The 22,395-nt window shown below is 34.2% G+C and overlaps 1 protein-coding gene across 2 annotated transcripts; it reads right to left on the minus strand.

Moving 5' to 3' along the window:
• Positions 1-1,604: 1,604 nt before the first annotated feature.
• On the minus strand, positions 1,605-20,558 carry LOC144447036 (cytoplasmic polyadenylation element-binding protein 1-like). Of its 2 annotated transcripts, none has more exons than XM_078136905.1 (9): positions 20,251-20,558; positions 13,776-14,176; positions 13,063-13,273; positions 12,046-12,159; positions 11,557-11,646; positions 7,217-7,344; positions 6,121-6,319; positions 5,443-5,537; positions 1,605-4,354 (listed from the first exon to the last, which is right to left on the minus strand). In XM_078136905.1, exons 1-9 carry the CDS (start codon positions 20,405-20,407, stop codon positions 4,109-4,111), a joined length of 1,641 nt encoding a protein of 546 aa, XP_077993031.1. In that variant the 5' UTR covers positions 20,408-20,558; the 3' UTR covers positions 1,605-4,108. The 2 variants fall into 2 exon arrangements, with proteins under 2 accessions (XP_077993031.1, XP_077993030.1); XM_078136904.1 differs by having other exon boundaries at positions 11,551-11,646.
• Between the last annotated feature and the right edge of the window lie 1,837 nt (positions 20,559-22,395).

The following is a 22,395-nucleotide window of genomic DNA, read 5'->3' on the forward strand; positions in this document are numbered from 1 at the left end:
AAAATTTATAGTTCAACATTTCCCCTAACCAACACCCCCCCCCCCCCATGATGATGACACCCTTACCAAAAGTAATGACAATGCTAAATTTAGCAAAAGAATTCTATTTTTATGAATAAATAAATCATTTGAAATTACTTCCATGTCTTATGAATATTGTGTCACCACCAAAACTATAATAGCACTTGCATATTTCCAAGAATCATAACATAAAAATGAAGTCACATGCTGGCTAGCAGAAATGGTGCAAACCCAGGTACACTGATCACATTTTGGACAAACATGAATCTATCTCTGCTGGACAGTATGGTGGACTGTGAACAAAATTTCTGCTGGTTGAGTGTGAATCCATTTCTGCTCACCAACATGGTTTACGGGGAAACCATTTCAGGTGGTCGGCATGGCCTTTTCTACTGCCAGCATGCATACTTCATTGTTACAACATCATGATTACAAGTATCTTTTACTTGTCTCTGGTGTAACACACAACCCACATCTATTGACAAACTGAATTCACAGCACATCATGATGTAACTCCCACTTCCATCATAAAATGAACTACCTATCAAAATAGACTTCTCTCCCTTTGGTATAATGAAACATGTCTAAAGGAACTGCCTAGTATCAAAATAGACTTCTCTCCCTTTGGAATAATGAAACATGTCTAAATGAATTTTTATGCCAATGAATCACACACAACTACATTTTCTGGCAGAGTTCTCCATAGAATTGTTTAACAAAAGTGTCAGCAACACCAGTAACACCTGTGCTTGCCAGTGAGATCCCAGGAACAGAGACACTTGGGTCTAGTGACTGTTTTGATAACATTTTGCTTAATATGAAGCGGATTACAATTTTTGTATTAAGAGCTGCTCAGAAATTACAAAAGGTATGTGGAGTGATAATGTACATCAGCCTAAATGACGATATGCAAATGCAGTCTTTATGTAAATGTGTTCTCCCTGAGATGAGTGCAAGAGTGACATAATTTACATATAGTGAATATTATGTAAATATCTACAAACATGCTGATCCTGGCCACTAGGGGATGGCTGAAATAATTATTTGCCATTTATAAACTACAGCATTACAAGTGGTTAGTGAGAGACAGCAAAGGAAATCACAGACTGCTATTGTTCATAGAGAATATTGTAGTACTTATACTGCAACTTCCACACAAAGTTCTGTTATCCAACCCTAAGTCTTGCCACGCATTTTTATAGGGAGAATTTCAAGTTTGCACTTCGAAGTCAAAATTGTACATTGCACAGAGTATCTCCATAAAGTTCAGCAAACCAACTATCTCATCAAGTCTAAATTCTCGGTACCTGCAAGTGCTTTTTACCTCCTGCTAGAATGGATTAAAATAGAACAAGAAGGTTGACTTATTCTTATCTATGCCTCTAGTAATGCATGTGAAGTGTGTGGAGCAGGAGTTATGTTCGTTATTTTTATAATGCGCCAAGGCAGTAATATTCTATTTCAGGTACCGAGAATTACATACCTCCAGTCAAATTATCATTCATAGCATATCACTTCTCATAACTCGACAAAATTCTAAAACCCCAAACAATAAGAGACAGGCAGTTCATTATCTATGCTGCAACATTAACAAACTTTATTGAGAACAACAATAAATAAATGCATAGGTAAGAAGAAATAGAAAAAAACATCAAGTTATTTCGAAGACAAAGCGGACAATTCAATTCAGCAAACTGCAAAATATTTCCCTGAACCTTCCAGCAAGCTGCATATATCTCAACACGAAATATCTATTTACTTTCAACATGACAGAAATGTACCCTGCAAACTGCCAAAATCCCTGGGATTCTCCGTATCCAGTGGAAAATCCTTGCAAGGAAATACAAGTACAAAGCTATATATTTAATAATCTATCTAACAGCACAAGCTAACTGCTGAGACATTCGCAGGATGATATCACTTCTGTGTTGAACAATCTTAAAATAGCTCTTGAATTATTTAAGACTAAATAAATTAATATCTCTTTCATTAAAGAATACTTTATACTTCAAAATAAGCTTTGTTTTCTGGAATTTGTTTCCTATTTTGTCAAATTATACACACCAGTGACAAAGAGATCAGAGTTTAAAAACAACCACAGAAGTCACACATCAAACACAAATATTGGTAAAGTTAAAGTTAAACTTGAAATTTTTTCTTCAAATCTAACGATAAAGTCCTTAGTCATTATCCAGTCCGTTTCATCAGTATTTCAATCAGTCCTGTGTCTGCAAACGTAACTCAGATTAGCCTCTTTTTTTTTAACTTTCAAGTTAACGGTCCAAGTCATTTTTGCTTCGTGTTTAAAAAGGTTTGTCATGACGACGCTGCATGTAAAACTTGTTGCATAAGTAATTTCTGTAAATACAATAGTGAAATTCAACAAATAAATACTGTCAATCTTGTACCATGAAAAACAATGACTTCAATACAGAGCTTCAAACATGAATAGTAATATAAACTCAATAAAAAATGTCCCAGGCCATGAATATTGCAATCTCAATACTGTGCCACAGACCATGAATATTGCAAATTCAATACCATGGCACAGACCATGCATATTGCAAATTCAATGACGTGCCCTGGACACTGAATATCGCAATTTCAATATTGCAACAATATTCTGACAATGAATATGGTAAATATAGGTATGCACATCATGTAAACAAGAGCTAACATTTATGAATTCTGCTCTCTTGAAGGTTTCAGGAAATCATGTTAAAAACTGTCTATTTGACTTTTGATCAAGAAGTGATTAAAAGATCTGTGCCATCCCCTTTCATGTTCAGAAGTTTGCCGTGATTAAAAACTGTTATTTATTTTTTTTGTAATTACATCTACACTCTCTGTTGGTAATTTCTTAAAGATATGATGTTTTAAAAGAACTGTGTTGTTGTTTTTAAGTATCAACATTTGGAACAAATGCAAAAAAATGTAATCATACTCTTTGTAAATTAGGTTTTTTTTTGTAAAGCACAAACAAGAAAACGATTGGTAATTGTCTAAAAAATGCACTTTTTGTACCAAACTTGCATGTTGCTGCTTAGAATGTACTGATCTAATGTAAATGGCTTAACATAGGATAATGTCTCCAACATTTCTTGTAATTAGGAAAATGTGATCTAAAATGACTTTTTTTTTTACCTAAAATCATCACTGTCTGTCTAATCTGTAATGACAATAAAAGATGTACCATTTTGCATTTGGTATGGAAATGTGTATCTAAAAGGTCTATTTTTTACCTAAAATTACCAGTTTCTACTTTATTTTAGTCAATACCTTAACTGTGAAGTGAATTTTTCTTACCCTGATATTTTCAATTTAAACATTTCAGGTTTTATTTAAATAACAATAGTCGGGAACCCATGTTTTTCCAGATAATGTGCATCCGGATAGCATGGATTCCGGGCTAAAACAACCACTGCTGTGGATAAAATTCCAACACTGTAAAATCCAATCAAGAGTGCCACCAAGTGTTAAGAAACTGCATATAGCACAACATCCTCTCAAGGTGTGACCTGTCAGTGAACCATGAACTCTGACCTAAATTTGCATATGACCTATGAATTTGAATGCTCTTTCTAGAACTGATTTGAGTGAATTTTTTAATGAATTTGAAATGATTCATGATTTATCTAGTCCTGCTTGATTACAGTACATGTTTTTTTTAAAGAGTTAAGTAGTCTTTACAAGATACAGTAAACTGCCAAGTTCGGAATTCCCAGTCATGCCAGTTTGCATGTCGCACTGAGGAACTGAACAGCAATTCACATTAGCACCTTTTGAAATCTGTTTGTCATTCTTACTAACTTTGTAGAATGACATGTAGTACCAGAAAATGGAAGAATAACCTCCGCACCACAAACTGGCCAAAAATTGCTGTGTTTTCTGACTTTTGACTAAAAACAAAGTCCACAGCAACAAAATAAAATAAAACAAAATAAAATAATGCACTCAAGTTATGCGCTGCTTACAGCGGACGAACTTCCTAGGCCCTGTACTCCGAGTAACTGCGAGGTCCATAGTTGCTATGGCAACCACTCGTTGCCATTTTGTAAATTCAACCACCTTCTGCAGTACATCTGCTTCATATACCACAGGCTCCCTGGACTTCAGTGATAGTGGCGGCGGTAACGGGAGATGGGGACGACTCGCGAGTCTTGCTGTTACGCATCAGAGGTTTATGGTTACGCAAGGCGTCTAGTGAATGGTGCCATAACCAGCAAGAACGGCAGTAGTATTTGAAGCAGCAAACTTCACGACAGAAGAATGGACCAGGTTGAGTTTGGCAGGAACTGCATAGGGAATCCTCTAAGTAAGGATCTATTTGCACCTGGCAATAACAATAATATGGTAATTAGTAAAATGACAAAGATAGGTGTGATTTACAGGTTAGTTGTCATGTAGCCTGTTTACTGCGCTATTGTGTTACATCGTTAGCTTTCGTTGTACCTCCTAGACATTAATATCAACTAGCTTGTCTTGAGAACCATTTACCCCGAGATTTGGTAAGCAACACACACCCAAAAATTGTTATCAAACACATGAATATTAAATTTTCATAATGTAAATTATCACATGCACACTTCACATGCTTCATGTGTGCACCCCTATGTTGTTGAACTTGTTCACGGTTCTCAAGACAAGCATCAAGTTCAAGGAGTAGGAGGTATGAAGACAACTAAGGATGTAACAACATTGCAGTAGGGCTAGTCATCGTCGCACTGAACTTTGTATTTTGGGACATAACTAACATACTGGCATTCTGTAAACCACATGATGTCATAACTTTCTAAGCATGTCTTCAAATATTACCAATATTTATTAAGTACTATTGGAATATACCAGCTGTCTATCTTGGAAGAATATCAATTGAATCATCAGATACTAAAATAATCAGTACATCCAAAAAAAAAATGTCAAATTTAGACAATCATGTTTCTTTCACCAGTTCTTGTTTCTAAAATTTTGATTAGATTTTGATTTCTAAAATTTTCTTAAGTTTTCAGTTTTGGGCAGTCGGGCATTTTATTACTCAAATTTTTCATTATTGCATTACATCATTTTGGTGAGAAAAGTTTTAGACTAAAATAATCCTAGTGTTAAAATACTAAAGTTAGCCTGGAGTGGAGGTACTTTATATATTAGTATATGTTATCAATGGGGTCTACTCTTGTTTTTGTTTTCTGTTTTGTCTGAAGAACTCCTAGAAAAGGGGTTCATGCCAAATATTTATATTGTTATTGCTTGCCATATGATATAGGGCAAGTAATTTGCTATTGTTTATATCCGTAAGGAGGTTGGGATGTTTTTATCTAGCTAAAAACCCCTATACAACTTTCCTCTGTAAGCAAACCCCCCCCCCCCTTTAAGTTAGCATCATAAAGTTCCAAGTCCCCTTAACTTGATGACAATTCTTACCTTCTTTGTAAACTTTGGGGTCTTGATTTCTACAAAGGCTGCTGTTACAGCTTTCATGAAACTCTTGTGATTATTGAAAGTCACACGACCAGAGCCTAAAATATGAAAATTGTGCATAAATAATTCAGTACATAAAATTTTGCATCAAACTCAAAATACATGGCATTTCATCTAAGTCTCTTGCTGAATGAAAGTAAAGTAAATGAGACTGATCATGATCATGGACATCAGATATATCATATATGTATGCAGAACAACTGTACAAGATTTGCAAGTGGAATATTTTGTAAAACACAGTCACTGCCATATGACTAGTCATGGCAGAAAACTTCACTTTTTGAACAATGAGCAACTCAAACATTTTAGCCTGATCTTTGCATTTATTTGATTTTTCTGGACTTCATCAAAGATTAGGACTTTACAGGAATGGTTTCAATTTTCATAATCTTCAAGGTGTGGGATCAGATGAGAGAAGAGGAGAGAGATGATTAAATGAGGGGAGAGGAGATTAAAGAAGGGAAGGAAAGGGAAACAAGGAGATTTGAGAGAAGAGAAGAGAAGAGAAGAGAAGAGGGACTTTCGAGGAGAGGAGCAAAAAGAGGAGATGACGGGGTACTGGAGGAGGGGCAAAGAGGGGAGGAGAGAAAGTAGAAAGAAAGATTTATCTTGTTGTCTTACCAATAGGATACTTGTGTTTATCTGTGTCAATCCCAGCATAAGCCACACCCCCAAACAGATCATTCATGATATGAGCCAGACCATCAGCCGTCAACATTCCATGTAATGCTCCAACAAAGACAGTCTTAGTTGGTTCCAAGCGCTGGGAAGGACTACGGACAGAATTGCTATCAGATATGATCCATGGAATCACCTGGACCTGTTATGGAAAGAGACGATAATTGATTACACAACATACTTCCCAAAGGTATACCTGAAAAGTGCAAAATAGTAATTTCGACGTTCTTTCTTCACTGCAAACTGTACGGAAAGCTGACCATTACTACAACGCTAATGAATGCTGATCATTGTGAAAACACTTCAAATTTGACACGCATACCTGTTGTAGAATATGTGCAATTCTAAAATTTTCACTTGAAGATCTTTAAAATCCATCATTGTAATATAACTAACTGCTGGATAAAATTTTGATAGATTTGTCCACTGTTTCCACTCTACGGAAATTACATAATATTTACAATTTTATAAAAACATGAAAAATTCTTGACTTAAGACGTTTTCTGCATCATCGAGCCGAGACTTGTCATTTTGTCGTGGTTATTCTTCTAATTTTTTGTTTGGATCTCTGTTTATTTACATGTATTTTGTTTGTGTTTTTGTTTACATATTGTTCGTTTATATGTTTGTCTGCACAGTAAGTTTATATGCTTGTATATTGGTTCAATTGTATACATGTTGTGTACTGTAAACCTGGAAATTTTTGCTACAGACATTTTCACTCATTTCGCCGAAAAACAAAGACACAAAAATAATTAGCAACTAAAATGCCTTCTTGTACATGAATACAATGTACCTGTCTGGTAATTAGTAAAAATAAGTAGTGACTAAACTACCCTCTTGTGCATTAACACAATGTACCAGTCTGATATTTAGTGAAAAATTAGTCTTTTAAGAACTAGATGAAGATTTTAGAGAAATTATCTCGGTTTACAATGCGTGTTGTTTGCTTTTTAAGCTGTTTGTTTGTTTGTTTGCATGTTATTTGTATGTGCATGTTTTTTAATGTAGTTTGATAAAATATTGTTTGCTTCCTTACCTCTTTTGACCGCATTCTTCTGCTGGACAATTTAAAGTAGTAATCGCCGCCATTACTAAAGTCGTGAGTACACGATTGTAACAATGCCTTCACCCATTTCTCATTTTCAAATAAGACGTACACATACCCTGCAAACAGAAAATATATGTAATAGTTTCACATATTCCTACTTCAGTTATGGTACACAAAGTCTCGTGGTTTGGTAAACAATCAGTCCTGTATTTCTATTGGTCAACACACCTCAGTATTTTTCAAATGTGTAAGCAGTCCAATGATTCCTTACATTGGTGCACTATTGGTATTTGTAAAGCTGAGTCTGACTTGTCTTGGAAGCCCGGGGGCCCACACCTTCTTGAGATAATAACACCAAGACAAGTCTAGCATCTGAGCTAGTATTTGCATGACACTGACAGTGCCAAAAATATATATGCATATTGATATCGGTATGTAAATGAGTCACATGTGAGCATTCCATGTACATGAAAAGTTATATTTCGAAAAATGTTGCTTTTTTGGATAAACGCTTGTCATATTGACAGAACCGCATGATGCCAGTGTGGATATTCAAGGTATTTATTTGTACTTGGTGTTTTCAACTACACATTCACTTATGTGTGCACAGCCAGAGAACATTGCAAGAACTTGTGTAAATAACTTTCCCCCCCCCCAACCCCTCCCTCTTATACGGCACACTGGCATTCACGCATTCTGGTATGGTATTGATCAGTCTAGAAAATAACTTGATTTATCCAAAAAGCAATGTTTGAGTACATATTTCATTGGAAAATACATGACTTTTGATTGGCCTGTCAGTGTCACATGACTAGAAATCAGGAATTTGATTGGTAACCATGTATCTTAGCCCTGGTTGTACCAGACTAATTTGGTTCATTTGATTGGATGATCAATATCACATGATGCCTACAAAATACACCTTCGTTAGTTCTGTCCTAAACTTTACAACGTTGCATTCATCATTAATGTAACATATCTATGTTTTAAACTGACCAACATAGATAGCCATATTTCACTGTGACAACACATTCAACTTGTTAAGTTTTATATGAATAACATTAAAGCTAAACTAGCGGCAATTGGGACATATTTTTTATCTGTTTGGTTAAATATAGTGACTTGCTTATAATATCGTACACCCTGAACAATATTGAATCACATGTGGGTAAATGTGCTTATGCAGCTGTACATATAACATGGCACAATAAATCAATTCAACTGATTTTTGGGTCCACACCCTAAAATCAGGGCCCACATGTGATCATGATTTCATCCAACCACTGTACAGTTACGGTACTACATATGGAAAAAATCAACCACTAATTAACATGTACACCATCTAATGATTAATATTTTAACAGTTTTCAGTGAATATATTTTTGGTTTTCGGGTCAAAAAAATAATATCCAAGTTACAGCTTGTGCAGCTTTAACTAACAGAACTCTATTGCTATGACAACAGATAAGGATAGATTGGTTTAGCTGAGATTCTCCTCATTCTGTAGTTGTACTTGGATACTCTGATAATTATCCTGCAAGGTGTTAATTATATTGAATACCCTAAGGAGTCAATGAACCACTCAACTGACTAATTTATTCACAGATGACTTTACAAGATACAATTTGAAGTTAATTTAGTACTGTGATAAAGATGGACTACTAGCTAGGAGGATATAATCAGAAATGTTTAACTATTTTATTTTTATTATAAATTTTACTTATCTTGTCCATTAAAGTGGCACAAGCTGAGTTTATAACTCTTTCACTCAATTGAAAATACTTACACAAAGCATTGATTTAATATAATAATAATGTCAATGCATGCCTTCAATGACATTACATTTTCCTTCTGGCAGTGTTAGAACAGTTGATTGTGTAGTATGGATTCTTCAACATGTTTTGATACACATAAAAAAATTACGTCATCGGGTCATTTATATGTCATACCTTAGTACCAGGTTTGAGTTCAGTCCATTCCAAGTGTTAGATATGTTTGCTTCAGTAATTAGAAGACTACGAGTGACGTTTAAGTACGCGACATAAATCTCGCCCAAAACAAAAAAACTCAGCTTGTGCCCCTTTAAAATTAAAAACTAATTTGTTGTAAGGCAAGTCTGCATGAAACATTTTATGAAATATGAAGTATCAAACAACTTCCAGTTTCCAGAAATAATCTTAAATCATAAAATTTAAGAGATCATGCATGTCATTTCATTTAAAATGCAAATTGAAAATGTCTGGAAAAAGTTACAATCACAAGTTTCTATTGTTTTATTGTTTTTACAGAAGTACACATGTAAAATTTACGTGAATATCAAAAAGCACTTTTTGCTAAGATTACCAGAAATCTGGTAAATGTTCAACCTCTCGAGTTATAATTTTAGTGAGGAACCTAGTAAAATACACCGCGTGACAAAATAATGAGGGCATTGAGAAAATTAATGTTATCATTTTTTGGCCCAAGTATATAATAAATTAATAGTTGAAATTATAGCACCTGGGATAGAAGTCTGAAATTTTACGACGATCTATAGTGCAAGGTAGATGTTTTCTAAAATATTTATCAGGGGTTTTTTTTTTACCTGTATGTGTTTCTATTAAGGCCTGAAATAAAGAAATACTATATTGGTCTGACACTGAATTTTCAATTCATGACATCAAATCTAATATTAACAGAGCTTATTGCAGTGTGGTATTGTTTTTGTAGAGAACAAATCAAAATTTATTCACGACTGGCATCTTTTTGTGTCAACAATTAAGCTTTGTAACACAGATCACATCATAATGAAATTGAGAAATCTTTGTATAAAATGTGAAATATCCTGTCTAGAAAACTAGAAACCCAACGTGTGTTTTCTGTCAGCTGTGTTTGAAATCAGAATCAGCTGGCAAATTATGCGCCCAAGACATCTATCAAATGATATACACATGTTGAAACACAAGCATCAGTTATATTATTTCAGTAACTCGGCATTCCAAGAAATGTCAGTGATCACGCCATTCTTGTGAACTAATAACCTACGCTCATTTGACTAAATTAAGATGTCGGGTTTTCAATATTTCTTTCATGATCTGGTCTGAGCTATCATGCCAAGTTTTGAATTTTAATGAATTCAAATATGGTGAACTAGAGTAATGGCCAGACAGCTGAACTTGTAGGTACTAGGTACATAGACATTCAAATTCATGTGGTACACATTTGCACATATTCAAATACTTGTTACGATGTAGCATGAATTTTAAATGAAAGTTACAAAAAGTAAATCTACTGTGTACAAATTTGTACACTGTAGCAGGTAACACCTGATCAAAGGTTGATGTCTCACCTAACCTTTTGAACTTTTATCCATTGAGAAATAATGCTGTAATTTTATTATCAACCTTTGAAAAATAATAGTCATAGTACACATTTATAAAAAGTACCTTCCCTGATGAATGAAAACCAAATATAACCAAAATTTTCGTGAGACTAAATTACAAAATTTTAGAATTTAGAAATGGAATTACTAACCTGTTTGCCTTACACAGCACCCTTTCTACATTTGCAAACTGCATGAAAATTATCAAAATGTTGACACCTTTTTACTGATGGTCCCCCAAACTTATCGATCTCTTATCGAACTATACATGGCAGACTACAAAATTTACAAAATCATTTTTGTTCACTTTTCACACGTAGATGCAAACAAACTCATTCTACAGACGTATTTTATAGTATACTGACCTTTTTACCTACATTTGACGTGAGGGCATATGGTCAAATACTGAGGGCAATTTACTGATCTCACCTTTAGAACTCTCTTTGACAGTTTCAAAGGTCTATGAATTTGTAGTTCATTCAAAAGTATCAACTTTGTCTACAAAAAACTTCAGCAAACATTACATTATAAAATTACCTAATTTCAGATTTTAATAATACATTAGATAGAGTAATTTATTTGTATGAAAAAGAATATTCTACCCAAATTTGACATCTGTAGTTAGTTACACACTAGGAACAAATATGAAATTACATATTGTATCAATATATAAAAGAGTTTATATTTATGGACAGCTTTTTTCAAAATTTTTTGTCTAATTTGCATACAAATGGGGATAAAACATCCAAGAGCACCATATATCCTCATCAGCAGAGTAACATGTTTGTCACATGATATTAATCATCCAATCAAATAAGCAGTCAGAATGTCACATGACCCTAACTAGCCAATCAAATGACCTGTATTGTCCAATGAAGTGAATAAGCATTCTTCACAACAATCTTCCATACATCTTTCTCACAAAAATTCTTTGAAGAGTAAATAAACAGATTTCAATTACCTTTACCTTTTGGTGGGTACCTTGGATGTTTGCCATCTTTACCAGGCCACTCTATTTTGACATCACCAAATGGCTTGAAAGCATTCTTAAGTCCAGCTGAAAAAGAAAAATCATCACTTTAGTTATGATTCAAATCAAATTAAGTCAAGGTCAAAATTGAACAACTCGTAATATGTACTCAATTAATTAAATGAACTAATAGTAGGTTTTTTTCATATCTATCACTTTGCCAATTTAAAAAATTCAATTTATGAAAAAGTCCCCCCCCCCCTTTTTTTTAAATGGGGGCTAAAAAAACAAGAAAGACAAAGTTTTTAAAAATTTAACACAAGATTCAACTTATTCATAGAAATGCACTCTTTTTTATTTTTAGCAGTCAATGAGTACAAAAAAAATTAGTGATAATTTTGACTGGTTACACATGGCGACACCTCAACAAAGAGAAAGTATTTCACATTTTTTATTTTCCTATTGGCATCTCTAGAAGATACTTACTTTCAGTAATGTCCCAAGGAACTCCGCCAAGGAATACTTTACAGGAATAGGTAGGATTCTTATGATGTCTCATGGGTAGCTGACCACTCCAGGTACAAGTTGGTTCACACATAGCTACAGATTTAAATGTCATATGCTAGTTACTACCAAACTGAGGAGAGTATAGAGTTTTAATTTTTTACATGTCATGAATTATACAAACTACAGGCACTACAGGCACTGCACATATGCACATTAAAAGTTACATTTTATTTCACTTTGAACAGAAATAAACAGTTTGAATCTTCCTTCTTTGATCCAACAGTGATGTTGATTTGTGTTCACAGTGAGATCAAATGCATCATTTTAAGTGCTTGCGCGATGTCAATATTTGCGTTTTGTTTCATGGAATTCCTAACTTAAAATATTGAGTGGTATGACAAAATATCGTGCAAGGTAATAGAAACTCTATAGTGTCTCTAGTTTGGTAGTACCATCAGTTACAGTTCTACATCAAACTTTTCAGAAATCAACATGTACACAAGTCTGTGATGTGAGTAACAGGAGTTTGAACATCTCAAAACATATTTGGACCATTCACTTCCTGATATAATGTTCAAAAACATCAAATATCAGAATAAAAGAAACCATAGCAACAGAAAACAGAATGAGAAATGTAGATAAAGCACATTTTGACATTTCATTTTTTACAAAAATCTAAAATCAACGTCATAATTTATGATACAATTCTTTTCAAACACTGATAAAAGAAACTAACAAGGAAGCCCATATTCAAATAAATTTTAGACAGGAGAGTGCTGCATAGGTTCTAAACATCAACCCATTTCTAAGGAATTTTTTTGTGAAATAATATTTCAGCCATCAGTACAACAGTGTACACACAAACACACACAGAGACAGAGACAGAGACACACACATACATACACACAGAGACAGACAGACAGACAGACAGACAGACAGACAGACAGACAGACATACAGACAGAGGCTAAAAAATCTAATCCGTAAGGTAACTAACCAGCTCCTTGTCTTGACTGTTTTGCCAACTGTTCAATTCCATATGGATCTGGGAAGAGTAAAGAATCTAACCCAGACCAACGTCTATCAGTAAACAGACTAGATACAAGAGAAGAGTTAACGTTGTCATCTTGTCTCATCATTCTGGCTTGGGGATGTCTGCTACCATCACACGACATCATTCTTTGCTGGTTCATTATATTCAAACCTCCCTGCAGACAGCAATATAAATAAATACATGTATGTGAATAATCAGTGTGTTTGCCAAGGTCTAGGAACCATTGTAACAGAATGGGGAAACCAGATAAAACTGACAGTTTCCCCATACATTGTACCATAAATGTTGGTGGAAAACCCTGGTAAAATGATAGGTGAACTTGTGCAAGTTTTACTAACTCGTTACAAAGACGATCCTTTTTGAACAATTTTGAAAAAATATACCTACAAGTTGAAAATACATACTTTTTTAGATATGGAAACAATACACTGACTGTAAATTTTACAACGACATAAATCACTTAACTTTCACTGAAATAATAAATATGCCAATTAACCTTTTGCATCTTCCTTGGAAATAAATTCTAGTTCGTGTAAAAGTAATAAAAAGATCATTTTAACATTAAGGTCAAGGTCCTGAAAGTGAACATTCCAACATCTTCCTCTTTTCAGTAAGATTCTAACATTTCATAAAACTAGAAGTTGATCATAACTTGCCATCATCTCAGCTAGAGCATCAACTGCAACTTCTGAGCTTCCCGAGCTAACGCCGCTGGTATCCGAGTCACTTGGACTTGGACTTCGTACTTGCCGTTCAAATGTCGTATAGCCATGGTCCCAAGGTGAAGGTGATAGCGAATCGCCGTACGATGAAATACTAGTGTCGTCTGTACGAACTGACGATCCATCTGACATTGGTGATAAATTCCCAAATATTTCCTCAAATCTGTTGAAGCTACTATGGCAACAAGGGGAGGTAGAGGCACTTGGCTTGCTGAAGGCACTTGATGTAAAGGGGTTAAATCCTTGAAGAGGAGGAGGTGTAGGAGCTGAGGTCATGGCATAGGTATCGGGTGTGAACGAAGGTAAGGAGGCAAACATCTTCATTAAATTGTAGTCTGGAAAGAATCAAATATGCAAAACCGTATTAATGATAATTGTACATCTATAATTAGACACATTTGCATATTCTTATCACTCAGTTGAGTATATTGGTAAACTTCTCGTCGGGATATTCCTGGAAAAATGAAGCATTAGATTTCAATTTATACAGGAACGGTATCTTCAGAATCAAGATTTTTTTTTCAGATCAGAAAAGTATATCCAGATTTGACTTTCAAAGGTCACGCTGACCTACATCTATGCACCATGTATCTAGTGTGCATGGGATGAAAATTTTGACAGCTACTGACAATAACTTATTGCTATCCTTCCAAAAAAATGCTATGAAACAATATTGTGAACAAACTTGAAAATCTATAACTGTCCTACAACAAACAAGTCCAAATAAGAATTTTGGACATTTCCAAAAATCTGTCATTTCATCTACAACATCTTGAAAATTAGACCGTGTTTTTAAGACTTTGGTGGTCTACGGCAAAATACTGGGTCAATATGGTAGTCCTTATCAATGTTAGATTCATTTTGTTTTTCCTGTGGTTTTGCAGAATTTTTATCTTCATGTATAACGTACATATATATTTTTCTTGTAAAGATCTCAAATTTCATGGAGTCAGTTTTCTCCCCACAAGAATTTACTGTATCCAATTCACATACATATTGCCAATGAATAATGTACATGTCATTGTGATCACTACTTCCTATCAAAACTTTTCAAATTTCAACTTAATTATGTCAATCTTTTCAACAAATGGACCACTGTAAACCCAGAAATTTTCGTTAAAGAGTTATTTTTGCTAATTTTACTGGAAAACAAAGACACAAAAATAAGTAGTGATGAAAATGCCTTCTTGTATTTTTGTACATAACACAATGTACCAGTCTGGTAATCAGTAAAACTCTTGTCTTTTACAACTAGTTGGAGGACTTCAAAATTGCAAAATAATCTAGTAGCAAAATATCTAGGTTTAGAGTACCCCCGCCAAAAAAAAAATTTGGTGGTCTAACACGAAAATCGGTTGACATTGGACATAACACCACTGATGCATTCAAACCCTTTCTTGTCATTGGGCCATCGACACGTTTGGTTTTGGTTTGGACTTCAATAATACTCTCGGCAGTACTCATAAAAGATTTATAAATGTGATATCGAACCATGCCATATTATGAGGTCGAACCATGCCATATTATGAGGCCCATACATAAATTGTTTACATTTCTCTTAATCATATACCACGTATAATCACTTTGCATTGCTATAATTTTAATGATGTCTGCCAAGAACACCGACCCCATCATCAATGTCTATAAATTTCACCTCATGAAAATGACTCAATAAAACGCATAGTCTACGAAACAGCTTTTTATCCCCATGGAGAAATTCTATTTTTAAAAGAACAGTATACTTGTATGATTGCAGTCTTTTTTTTATTTCTTGGACGTGACAACAGAAAAAGTTCAGATATCTGCCGGATGAAATTTCAACATTAAAATAATGGCATGAATTTGATTTGTATTCTAAAATGCTACAGAAAAGATTGACATGTTTGAGAAATATTAAAAATATGATTTCAATGCTCTTTTTTAGGAAAAGTTCAGAATGTGATGGTTCTCTTATCAGAGAGATATCATATTTTCAAATGAAATATGATTAAAATAGGTCTTCAAGGTTTTATTTCAACTAAAGACTACCCAATAGTTATAATTCGGTGTACAATTTTTCACATTTTGGTCAAAATTTTGTCTTTTAGTACGTCCAAACTAAACGCGACAAACTACTTCGTCCAGACATTGCTATTATTATTTTGGGAGGAATTTGAGATATGAAATTCTTGATTGTAACTGTAGTCCGCAATCTAATATTAGTAAACCCAGCAGCAATTTCTACAAGATGGCATGTATTATATTGTGAAGGAAAACATGTGCATATTTAAGAAAAACAAATTGTTCTCATGTTCTACTCAAAACAGTATTTTCTGTCCTGACAGAGGGTACAGACTCATTTGGAGCAAAACTCATTTATAAAAAATTTAAACTTTAAAAGTTTCCTATTCTAGAGTTCCACTCAATCCAATTTCATTACACTCAAATGATATATTTTATTTTAAAAAATATCACAGAAATACAAAAAAAAATGTAAGGATTTTAAAAATTTTGATGTTCACTAAATTGAAACAAAGTAAGGTAGGACCTATTTCTGAACTAAAATTGGCAAAAACTAAAGATATCTTTGATGTGTTCGTCACTGTCAACACACCCAGTCTAGTGAATGATGGACCATTCTGACATTAAATTGTCTATTCAAACTGACTAGTGTTTCTAAAAATAAATGAAGTGCAATGCCCTTTCAACATAAATATTTATCAATTATCAGTCATTAAATAAAAATCAATTTAAACTATGAAAATGTTATAACCAACTACACTAATAAATGCATTTAGAATATAAAACACCTCAAATAACTAAACTTTTCATTTCATTTAGCTGATTAGCATATTATTAAAATAAAACTTTGTACTCATTAATATTATTGTAAGATGTCCTACATACTTGACAATGCCCAATTACATTTAAGAATATTTAGTTACAAAAGTATACTTTGTTATTTTATATTCACAAGTTTAATTTGCATAACTGCATAATCATCAGTTTATTTACATAATTTCTATGCAATGTTACCAGTTACAAAAGTATTTACTTTTTGTTACTTTATATTCACATGATTAATTTGCATAACTGCATAATTAGCTGGGTATTTACATAATTTGTTATGATCACTTACAAAAGTATTTACTTTTTGTTACTTTATATTCACATGATTAATTTGCATAACTGCATAATTATCAGGATATTTACATAATTTCTATGTTATGTTATCACTATTCATGAGATTAATGATTATTTTCATTGATTTTCCAAATACAATGTAAGCATTTTTTAACCAGCTACAGTATCTTGTACAGAGGGGACGCCATTCAGAATAGAATGTTCTCAATACCAAAGTCATAAAAACTTCGCACTATTTGCATAATAAATATCCAATGTATAACATCAGCTTTAACAGAAGTGTGTGGTATACAATATCATAGTCACACAAAGTGTCAATCACAAAATAAAATTCATCAAACATGAAATCTACCAAACTTTGTAAGAACTGCATATAAATGTATACTTGCATGCATATATAATTTTTAGTTTTCCATGTCAAGTGCAGAAATTGAAATACTTTAATACATACTTTTCAATGAATAGTGGAAGAGGAGGGGAGGGGGACATCTCTATATATTGTTATTTTTACAAAAATTTACATTATTATACTGCGCAAGATATTTTTCTTTTAGGCCTTATAAAAAAAACCTGTAGTTCCGTTTACCCGACCCCACCGAGTTAAACTTTTAACATATTCGCGAAAAAAATAATAAAATCGCAATAACTGAAGTCTCACCAGAAATAGTGGACACAGAAACTGACATCAACTGAAAGACAATATAACACTGTTCTTTCAATTTGTAATGACTGTACATCTGATGAGAAGAAACCAATAACACAGACTATACGGAAAACAACGGAAATCATAACTATTTGAACTATACACTCGCATATGAAGAAAAAAAATTAAATTAAAAATCTACCCCACCTATTCTAAAATTGAGTAATCGGTTCCACATAATCTTTTTTTTTAGTCTTGCTATGCTATGTATTTAATAAGTTTAGTGTCTACACAGGGAAAAACTAAATAGAGTGATTGGAACCATATAATTGTTTCTCTTTGCATTGTCTTGGATTTTATAGATTATGTCTACAGAAATTAACCAAGTTTAAGTTAAAAGGGAAATGTAAAAATCTGTCATTTTTTTGCAGACAACATTCAATGTCCTTATAAACTTAATTTGCATATCATTTGCATGTCTTTTAATGCTGTCTTTCCAAGTGGTGAACTTAAAATGAATATTGGCAGGGTCCAAACTGAGTGAGTGAGTGATTGATTCCGTTCTATTTTGGTTTACTGAACTAGAACTGATACTAGTAGTGGTCTCCCTTGAATAACATAGTAGGGCTTGCAAAGGAAAGACAACACCATGTCATGGCAGTCACTGGGTTAGGAAGGCCATGCTATATCAGGTGATAGATCTAGATTTCAATTTGAAACAGAAGTGTGAAGACCATAAAGTTACTCCTCTAAATTAAAATAAGTAATCTGGAGCTGTGTGTCACTTTAAGATGTGAATTTACAAGCTGACTTGGTACTCCAGTTACCTTGGTTTGATAGAATACTGAACATAATCTGCTTGGATAAGGTATACTAAAGTCATCACCTATAACAAACTTACCAAAAAGCAAACAATCTTTCAAGGATATTCTTGACCTAAAGCCTTTAACTCACAAAAACACAAGGACCCCAGCTACTGTAAATTCAACAACACTTCAGTTGATCTAAGGGGTTACCATGGCCACTGACTGTTGGTGTTTTCTTCCAAAACCTGTTTGGTGCATTTGATCAACCCCCAGCTCCCACTTCTCCCGATCCCCTCCCCTCCCCCAATCAAAGTGAAAGAAAGTAAGATTTAAATTGCTACTATGTAAATCAATACAGTATACCATGTTGTTTTAGACTTCTATATGGTTGCTATGCTATTTTGAATTTTTGCTTGACCCTACATATTGCTACATTTTAATGTACAAATCAATAACTTTACAACGGAAAATTTTACACAGAATTATACGACCCAACCGTCAAAATATACTTACAAAGTAATTTATATGTTAATGTAATCAAGTATTCATATATTTCACCGCCCCAAAATATTATTCTATATTTGTGCTAACCCAACTCCATCTCCAACCAACCGCACTCGAGTCCACCCGGCCCCCAATGGCACTATACCGTAAAACTGACACGCACGCATTTGCGCAGTGCTCCAACACCACCCCGTCCAACCGTTGTCTACACTAAACGGCGTGCTTCCTTGCAGTGCAATATTAACACTGACGAAGGAACACTTTCAATATATCCGCGAAATATCCACTAACTTTTTGTTTTTTTTCCAAAATTTAAGAACTAGTACAACAATGCAAAATTTGCTTTCTCCTGAAAGCCGAAAATATCATATAAGCTGGTGGCCTGAAAAACGCGCGAGTTTCAGGCTGGGATCTTTATTTTATGCTCGGTTGTATAAATTTGCATGAAATCGAACAATTTCTCGCGCCAAATCGTAGCATGACACAAGTTAGTTAACAATTACTCAAATTGTTTCAAATTCAGGCCTTGAGATCTACACAAAACATGAACGTTGACACATTGTAACTTTTTATCGATAATTATGACCAAGTTGGGTAAATCGATTCAACTGGCGGGCGCGGGAGTTGAGTGACACCCCGTCGCGGAGATGTAAATTTATCCTTTAAAACTTAATTTTACATTCATAGTTCGCGAACTCGGCAGAGAGCATACTCTGAACTCATAACATGCAGTCTTGGGACAAAACACAGGACGTGCGGATCAATTATGCGGAAGACGTACAAGGCCTTGTCACGGCAACATTATCATGTCGGCATACAAAACACTACACTCGAATGACATGATGTAAAACATATCACACGAATTTGTCAATTACATGGAAATATTTGTGATGGTCACCCAATATGCTTTGTACTTGTTACGGAAAATAATATATACTAAATTATCAAACGTGGCATTTACTGGAACACGTCCATCAACAGTAAGTTTTTCCACTCAAATATGTGTAAAATGATGTCATCCAGTGTCATATAACCTGTAAACCATTTTCAAATAGAATTTTGAAATCGGAATTACAATATCTTCAGTGGTCCATTTCATATTTTCTTTGAATATTTTTTTTTGTTCCAAGCTGAAGTGAAAGTGTGGTTTGATACAAACTTCATAGACATAGGTCGTTTACATCCCCCACGTCACCGCCATCAAATTCTATATCTGTGTATCACAACTTGAATTCTATACACGCATTCAAAGGGGCAATAAAACTGAAACTAAAATGTAAACATGCATAACTATATTCTCGTATCTCTTATATAATAAATGTCAATTCCTTACCTTCTCTGAGCTTGCGATCTCTCTCGGCGCGTTCTTGATCAATCGGTAGTTGCATCGGGCTTGCACAAATGCCAGACAGATTGAGCGAGTTGTCCAAAATATCATTGATTCGCTTGAAGATATCTACGTTGGTACACTCTGCCATCCCTGTAGCCATAATCTGTCCACTTTCTTTGTTAGCACCACTGTATTCTGTTGGGTTTGCGCTAGCGAAAAAGTCCTATATGATGGAAAGTCACAAAAACGTTTCGATGGAGTTAAAATTCACAAAACATGCCATGTTGCGACGTAGAATGCTTTCAGGCATTACCACCACAATCACGTGTGTCATGTAGTCAGCGAGCTATAGACATGCCCCGTTGGTGACACCGATTGGGTTAGACCATTTTTTTCATAGCGATATGAGGGACCGTCTACAATTTTCATGATTATTGCATTTGCTCGATCATGCTGTCGAATCGTAAGAAACGCAAAATTTAAAAAGTATTCGCCAAAGAAAACTCGGAAGATCATATTTGTCGGTGTTAACAACAGGGGAGAAAAGTTAATTTACGCCCCTCATTTACTTTTACCCCTGTCAAAAATTGATAAATATCATATCGGCACTCTCTCATTGGGCTTCCCCGCGACGTCGACGACGAGCAGAGTGCGCCATCGATATCTAACCGGATACTAAAACTAAACATAGGCATTACTCCAACGCAGCACGCTGTGCTAATTTAGGCGATTTTATAAACCTAAACAAACTTTTAAAAAATACTGAATACAACGAATCGAATTGATGGTACCAGATCTCTCTTGGCGCAAAACCACGCCCACAAAATCTCGGCGGGCTGTTCGCACATGGTCGGTAACTTTATAATGTAAATGTCACTGAAATCAAAATTGATCGCTGATACTGAGCTTGCTTTATACATGTATGTACCGTGGCCGATGACGACAAATCGGTCTTCTAGTTCAAAAAACCGGTCTTCTAATTCAAGTGTCGGTCTTCTAATTCAAGTGTCGGTCTTCTAGTTCAAGTGTCGGTCTTCTAGTTCAAAAAACCGGTCTTCTAATTCAAGTGTCGGTCTTCTAGTTCAAGTGTCGGTCTTCTAGTTCAAGTGTCGGTCTTCTAGTTCAAGTGTCGGTCTTCTAGTTCAAGTGTCGGTCTTCTAATTCAAGTGTCGGTCTTCTAATTCAAGTGTCGGTCTTCTAACTCATCAAGTGTCGCGTCCGTCTTCTCAGTTTTCTATACTATACTATACTATACTATACTATACTATACTATACTATACTATACTATACTATACTATACTATACTATACTATACTATACTATACTATACTATACTATACTATACTATACTATACTATACTATACTATACTATACTATATTATATACTATACTATACTATACTATAGTATACTATATAGTATATTATATACTATATACTATATTATACAATATATACTATATACTATACTATGCTATACACTATATACTATACTATATTATATACTATACTACACTATAGTACAGTATAGTATAGTATATAGTATAGTATAGTATAGTATAGTATAGTATAGTATAGTATAGTATAGTATAGTATAGTATAGTGTATAGTATCGTATCATATAGTATATACTAGTAGTATAGTAAAGTAGAGTAGAGTATAGTATAGTATAGTATAGTATAGTATAGTATAGTATAGTATAGTATAGTATAGTAAAGTATAGTATAGTATAGTATAGTATAGTATAGTATAGTATAGTATAGTATAGTATAGTATAGTATAGAAAACTGAGAAGACGGACGCGACACTTGAGTTAGAAGACCGACACTTGAACTAGAAGACCGACACTTGAATTAGAAGACCGACACTTGAACTAGAAGACCGACACTTGAATTAGAAGACCGACACTTGAACTAGAAGACCGACACTTGAACTAGAAGACCGACACTTGAGTTAGAAGACCGACACTTGAACTAGAAGACCGACACTTAAATTAGAAGACCGACACTTTGAACTAGAAGACCGACACTTTGAACTAGAAGACCGACACTTGAATTAGAAGACCGGTTTTTTGAACTAGAAGACCGACACTTGAATTAGAAGACCGGTTTGTCGTTATCGGCCACGGTATGTATGGTACCAGTACATC

Source organism: Glandiceps talaboti, chromosome 16 (genome assembly GCF_964340395.1).
Source record: "Glandiceps talaboti chromosome 16, keGlaTala1.1, whole genome shotgun sequence".
NCBI classification, from domain to species: Eukaryota; Metazoa; Hemichordata; class Enteropneusta; family Spengelidae; genus Glandiceps; species Glandiceps talaboti.